This window comes from Bactrocera tryoni, unplaced genomic scaffold (genome assembly GCF_016617805.1).
Source record: "Bactrocera tryoni isolate S06 unplaced genomic scaffold, CSIRO_BtryS06_freeze2 scaffold_231, whole genome shotgun sequence".
Classification (NCBI taxonomy): Eukaryota; Metazoa; Arthropoda; class Insecta; order Diptera; family Tephritidae; genus Bactrocera; species Bactrocera tryoni.
In genome coordinates, this window is record NW_024395957.1 from 23,041 (window position 1) to 30,806 (window position 7,766).

At 39.8% G+C, this 7,766-nt stretch overlaps 1 protein-coding gene across 1 annotated transcript; it reads left to right on the forward strand.

The window, feature by feature from the left end:
* Positions 1 to 1,697: 1,697 nt before the first annotated feature.
* On the forward strand, positions 1,698 to 3,362 carry LOC120780205. Its single transcript, XM_040112466.1, has one exon. It carries the CDS (start codon positions 1,703 to 1,705, stop codon positions 2,954 to 2,956), a length of 1,254 nt encoding a protein of 417 aa, XP_039968400.1. The 5' UTR covers positions 1,698 to 1,702; the 3' UTR covers positions 2,957 to 3,362.
* Positions 3,363 to 7,766: the final 4,404 nt, after the last annotated feature.

A 7,766-nucleotide genomic window follows, 5' to 3' on the forward strand; every position in this document is an offset into this window, starting at 1 on the left:
TATAAGAGTATTATTCACCATATTCGTAGCCTCAGACAGAAGGTGATATCCGTGGCTTGGACAGGGATTGCCTCTATTTTGCTTCCTGGCGGAAGAACGGCACATAATATATTCAAATTTCCAATACCTTTGACTGAATCTTCTGTTTCTCTAATTAAGCCAGATAGCACCCTCGGAAAAGCAATCAAATGTTCTACAGCAATAATATTGGATGAAGCTGGCATGGTTCCTGGGACTGCATTACTATGTGTTTAACCCAAACAAATACTCCTCTGCATTACTCCCACAAATTACATAAAGTAATAGAGGCGTAATGCAGAGGAATATAAACCGCCCCAACTTCACTCAACAGAAAAGAAGGAAAAACAAAAGGAGAATAACTTTCCCGCGCTTTTTGCCTTAAGGCATATTATTATCCCGCCAACACAGCAATCAAGCACAAGTGAACACGGAGACCAACATCAAGTGAAGTTTACAATTAGACAAAGTGATAAAACAAAGTGAACGATCATTATATAAAATACACGTTAAGTACGAGCTTTAATCACTACATAAAACAATACGGATACAATACAGGAATTCACCAAAATTATCCATCAAGTACCCACAACGAGGGAATAAACCCAGCACACAAAAAGGAGTTATATATTTCAATCAACACAATACGTATGTATATTAACACTCAACTCTCACACTAGCTTATACAAACTCAATAACAATTAATCCCTATTGGAAACACATACACACACAATCATACACTTGTATGTATAAATCCAAATATATTGAATTAAAGTTTATAACGTTTGAACTAAAACTAACCATCTTTTAATTAAACGCAATCGGCCCCTTACGTCGACATACCCCGACATTTTTGGTCCTTCGAGCCGGATAATTAAAAGAAAAAGTCTTCGTGGGAATTAACAACAACATCATCGTTGGAATTCCACAACCCAACCTGAAGGTTTTAAAAGAGTGCACCCAACAAGTAATTAAAAACAAAAACAAAACGAAATTAACAAAAAGTGGAAAAACTGTAAGTGCGACCCATATTTTTCAATTGTCAATATAAAGTGCGAATCAAAAATTTGTTAAAAAACAGCCAATTGCCAAATTGTGTCCTTAAGCCGACTTAAGCACAATTTATTTGTTTTATTGGGCTAACAAAAAGTTGATCTGCACTATTTAATTATATGTACATATATACACACATATTTACATATATTTACCCAAGAGAAGAAGTGCAATAATAAAATATATGTATATATTTTGCCGTCGGCTATTGCATTCTTCTCGTTAAACTAAAATTATATATAAATAAATATACACCCGCAATTACATACCTACATACGAATAGCGCACCCATTCGCTTATATTTGTTGGTGACAAAAATTGTTAACGAACAGCACGTCAAAAGACAAGTACCCAGTAGGAAATTAAAAAGGTGACCCAGTAGGAAAAAGTGCAAAACCCTGCAAACTTTTATTTATCGATTTTTTCTAAATTCATCGGAAATTTAATAACTTCCCATAAATATTCACAATCGGACACCATCGAGATAAAAGCAAGAAAATTAATTTGAAATTTTTAAAATAAATAAAGCACTATACAAAAAGTTTTTAAAGTTTGTTTTCTTAAATTTTCGTAACTCTACGCGATTTATTTTTCTCATTCAACCCAAATATTAAATATATCTTACCGAAAAATGGAAATGGAAGATTTTAAAATTACAACAACAGATTTGATTGAATTCGTGGAAGACCATCTTCAGACCCAAAGTGAAGATGATTCGGTCTATACCCTAGAAATTAAAAGGGTCGAACTAAATTCGCTCTATGAAAAAGCAAAGCGCTCATACGATGCGATCAGAAGAATTTCTCGCGAAAGTCATGAAACCATCGATTTCTTTAAAGTGAAAGAAAAATATCAAAAAAGTTATCGAATGTACCTCTCTTGCTTAGCTTCCATCAACGAAGATGTAGATGCGCGTAAAACACAAGTGTCAACCCAACCCATTAAGGAAAGGACTTCAGAAGCCACAATGATGGATTTCGCTCCTGCAGTTCACCTTCCACCATGCGACACCGACATCTTTTACGGAGATTACACAACTTGGCCCACCTTTCGGGATATGTTTACAGCCCTATATATCCGTAACCCAAGGATTAGTAACGTTGAAAGACTCTTTCACCTTACTCAGAAGACCCGAGGAGAAGCAAGAGAGGTTATTCAAAACGCACCCCTAACAAATGATGGTTTCATACTCGCTTGGAAAAATTTAGTCGACCAATATGAAAATAAGAGGTTGCAGGTAAACACCCAATTAAAGACTCTTTTTAACCTACCCCAAGTAACTCAGGAAACAGGTTGTGCTATAAAAAGCTTACAACGTTCCGTTAATAACGTTTTAACTAATTTAAATAACCTTGAGATTGACACACAAAGCTGGGATCCGATATTGATATATCTTTGTAGTTCAAAACTACCTAAACAAACTCTCGAAACCTTTGAATATACCCTAGCAGACAATTCAGATATACCGACGTGGTCAAATTTCGACAATTTTTTAACCCACAAATACAAAACCCTCGAATCTGTTGGAAATTTCAAAGCTTCAGTAGCAAAATTACCCCCATTCCACACCGGTACAGTTAAAAGAACAGATGAAAAGAAATATAACACTTTTCATGCAAACGTGGCTGAAACGCCAATTGCTAGACCCTCTAACACCCAAAGAAATAATAATTTCAACTTTACTCAAAATAGTATAGATACAGAAAGCTGTAAGCTCTGCAAAAAGCAGCACCCTATTCGAGAATGTCCCAAATTTCTCGCAATGAATGTAGAGACACGTATCTCCACAATCAAAAAATATGGTTATTGCTATAACTGCTTGGCCGTTTCACATAGCTACAAGAACTGTGTGAGTAAATTCTCGTGTCGTAAGCTTTCGACCTGAATCAACTCCGGAAATACCAAACGTCACTAGTTCGAACCCTGAAAACGCTTCAAGTACCGCACCACCCACCCAAAGCACAAATACAACTCGGCAATCCTACACAACAACTATACAGTCCACTAAATCATCAACCCAAGACCCACCCAACCCAAGTAGGAAGCAGATATTACTCGGTACTGCAATGGTTCAAGTAGAACATAATGGCCAGCGATATTCCGCGAGAGCTCTTATTGATTCAGGATCGGAAGCCACATTTATATCTCGAAGACTTCAAAGAAGTTTGGATATACCCACCCACTCTGTATCAGCCCAAGTGACCGGACTAAACAATGCAGTTTCAGCAACACCAACGAGTATTTGTGAAATCACACTTTGCTCACCCTTAAACACCAATTATAAGCTATCAGCACAGGCATTTATACTAAATAGTCTAACTGATAATTTACCCTCATACCCCATAGATCCAAAGCAGTGTCTTAAAATCTTGGATTCACATTAGCCGACACTCAATTTCACAAACCCAGACCCGTGGATATACTAATCGGTAGTGATATCTATCCCAGTATTTTACTCAATGGAGTAAAAGCGAAACGTACTAGGTTCACTCTTAGCTCAAGAGACAGAATTCGGATGGATATTGTCCGGACCCATCACCCAACCCACCCAAAATTCCACCATAGTTTCATTTCACAATAAAGTGAACCCTGAGAATCTACTCACACGTTTTTGGGAGGTGGAGGAAATCCCAAAGGAATCCGTAGTTTCCAAATCAGATCAAATTTGTGAGGAAATTTTCCAAAAAACTACCCGTTGTAATCCAAATGGGCGCTATATAGTAACCCTACCCTTCAAAGAACCCGACAATATTGATATCGGATACTCTAGACATATAGCGTTGGCCCAATTCCTCCGAAATGAACGAGCTTTACTTAAAAACCCGAAGTGAAGGCAGAATATGACAAAGCAATTATGGAATATTTGGAACTCGGACAAATGAAGAAAGTGGAGTATGACCCTTCTGGTAAAGCGACCCAATATTACTTACCACACCACGCAGTCATTAAACCCGATCGTATAACCACGAAATTGCGTGTGGTATTTAATGCATCTTGCCCCACGTCAAATCACAAAAGCTTGAATGACGTCTTACATATCGGGCCTACTTTACAGAAAGACCTTGTCATTCTGATCACAAATTGGCGACTCTTCCAATTCGTTTTTAATGCGGATATTCAGAAAATGTACCGGCAAATACTCGTAGACCCTAAACACACTCGGTTCCAAAGGATATTATTTAGAAATCCCCGGAAGACACAATAGAAGACTTCGAATTGCAAACAATCACGTTCGGCATAAATTGTGCGCCGTATCTAGCGATCCGTATCCTCATGAAAGTTGCCGATAATGTAGAAGAAACCCACCCATTAGCACCCAAAATACTTCGCCAGGAAATGTATGTAGACGATGTTTTAGCTGGAACTCATGACCTGACCACGGCAAAGTCAGCACGAGATGAACTCATTTCCGCTCTGAAGACCCCAGGATTCGCTCTGCGAAAATGGACCTCAATGACCCACACATTCTGAAGGGACTTCCACAGGATCATCTTTTAGAAACGGAAACACTAAACCTTTCGGAACCCGAGAACACCAAAACCCTGGGCATTCGATGGAACTCTAAAAAGGATTCATTTTCTTCCTCGTCAACCCAATGGAGAAAAAACCCGCACACACCAAACGTGAAGTTTTATCAGCCATAGCAAAATTGTTTGACCCAGCCGGTTGGCTTAGTCCAATAATAATCACGGCAAAAATAATTATGCAACAAATATGGCTAGATAAAACTGACTGGGATGAAAGCCTGAAGCCCCTCACCCTTCATCGATGGAACAGCTTCGTAAAGGATTACGACAACATAAACAAAATTGAAATACCCAGGTGGACCCATTTTAACCCAACAACCACCATTGAATTCCACGGTTTCTCTGATGCTTCAGAAAAAGCATATGCCGCGACACTTTATATAAGGGTTTCAGTTGGAGACAAAATATGGACAACTCTCTTAGTCTCAAAAACAAGAGTTGCTCCCATTAAAACCGTATCCCTACCCAGATTGGAACTCTGCGGAGCGGTTCTATTAGCTAACCTTGTTAACTCTACCCTATCCCAACTACACTTAACCCAATATAAAAGTTGTTTTGGACTGACTCAACCATAGTTCTTGCTTGGTTAAACAAACCACCCTGTTCATGGACCACTTTCGTTTCTCATCGAGTAGCTGCAATCACCGAGAAAGTAGGAGTCGAAAATTGGAACCATGTGGAAAGCCAAGACAATCCCGCAGACTTAGCAAGCCGAGGATGTACACCCACCGATCTATTTAATTGCAACCTCTGGTGGCATGGACCCCAATGGCTACAACATGAAAAGGAGCATTTTCCAGCATCGGAGAAAACATACAACACTACCGTGGAATTCAAACCCGTTAAGACGTTTGCGATAACCACCCAAGAGGATATACTCGAAAGGTTTTCCTCATTCCCCAGAGCTATTCGCGTTATCGCTTACCTATTCAGGTTTTGCGCAAATGCCTCACCAAGGAGGCGAGAAATTGGTTACTCAAGCCACGAAATAACCCCGGAAGAGTTCAAAACAACCCGAATGAAGTTAATTATTCACACCCAAAAAACACATTTCCGAGAAGAATATGATGCATTGACCCGTAAAACCCAAATACATAAGAAAAGTTCATTATTGACTTTAAATCCATTCATTGACCCTAAAGGAGTTATGCGAAGTGACGGAAGATTAACCAATTCCGCAGCGCTATCATATAATGAGCGCCACCCTATCTTATTACCCTATAATAGTCGTTTAACAAAATTACTAACTCAATTTACCCATTTAGCAACGTTACACGGCGGAAATCAGCTAGTTCTCCGACTCCTAAGGACAGAATTCTGGATACCCAAAGCAAAGATGCTGATTAAAACAATAATTCATCAATGCAAAACGTGCATCATACACAACAAGGCTCAACAAACCCAAATAATGGCAGCTCTTCCAAATGAGCGAACCATCCTAACCCGGCCGTTTGCTGCCACTGGTATCGACTTTGCTGGACCTTACGGCATCAAAAACTACACTGGGAGAGCATGTCTAATCACCAAAGGATATATATGTGTATTTGTATGCTTTTCAGCTAAAGCAATACATCTGGAACCCGTTAGCGATCTCACTACACAAGCCTTCCTAGCAGCATTCTCCGTTTCTTCTCGAGGCGTGGATGTCCTGCCAATCTTTATTCCGACAACGGAACAAACTTTATAGGAGCTTCACAGTTGCTAATGAAAGATCGGCGTGAATTATTACAGACACTTCGAACTCAAATTACATCTCTCCATAGCCATCAAAATATCTCATGGCACTTCAACCCACCAGGAGCTCCACATATGGGGGGATTATGGGAAGCAGGCGTAAAAAGTCTAAAAACCCACCTAAAAAAGATCGCAAAATTACAAAAATTCACGTTTGAAGAATTTGCTACCCTCTTGACCCGCATTGAAAGTTGTTTAAACTCTCGGCCAATAAGCCCCATAAGCGACGACTCATCAAACTTGGAACCTCTAACTCCAGGACACTTCCTTATAGGTACCCCATTGTTAACCCCTGCCGAACCCAATTTAGAGGATGCAAACTTAAGCATCGTTAACAGATGGCAGAAACTAAAAATACTCTACCAGCACATTTGCAATAGATGGAAAGAAGAGTACCTTAAGGAGCTACACAAACGATACAAATGGAAATATCCACAACGTAATGTTGAAGTCAACGACTTAGTCATTATAAGAAACGAAAATATTTCACCCAACGAATGGAAGCTCGGTCGAATCCAAAAGGTCTTCCCCGGCTTAGACAATAAGACACGAGTGGTTGAAATCCGAACTGCTCAAGGCACAATAACCCGCCCCATCACAAAAATTGTGATATTAAACACAGAATAACATACAAGTTTTCTCTTCTTTTTTAGTGAAATGGCCCCAACAGTCACCAACTCACCCAAACCTCGTTCTATGAGCCCAACAATCACCAACTCACCCAAACCTCGTCGTATGAGCTCGACCATTACCATCCGGTCCTGTAGCGCAAGCCGTAGCATTACGCCAATTTCGGAAGACGAAACGATGTCACGACGTATGCGGCGTTTCAAGTCGACCCTTCCCACTATTCGTGAGGAAAAGGAATGTGATGATCGCACAACCCGAAAAACGATCTCACATCACAGAAAACCCACGTCACATCGTCATGTCGCTTGCGGAATATGCAAGAAAGACCACCGTCTAGTGACTTGCGCTACATACTCTTCATACAATATAAGCAAAAAATACGAAGCAGTAATAAAGCATCACTACTGCGTTAATTGCTTAGCCAGGTCGCACAAGACAGAAGGATGCACAAGCAAAAATCGATGTTCCACTTGCCATGGGAAACATCATTCATCTCTACACGGACATCCGAGGCTATACCCGACCAACGATGCCAATGTTGTTGAGAAACATCCACTTGCGATAGAGACCCGATTACCATCCTTACTGGCTAAGCAGACCCTAGTACCCACATTGAAGATCCGATTAAGATGCGATGGCGAATGGTACAAAGTTCGAGCCATTTTGAACCCTACCCTAAAAATTACAAATATAGCGGCCGAACTCGTTAAAAAATTAAAACTGCCAATTACATACCTCAACACGTATCGTATTTGTAGCATCAAAATAAGCTCAAATAATGACACAAAGTTTTGTCTGGAATGT

Coding starts and splice junctions, on each gene's coding strand:
- LOC120780205 (XM_040112466.1), top strand. CDS start 1,703: ATGGAAATGGAAGATTTTAAAATTACAACAACAGATTTGATTGAATTC.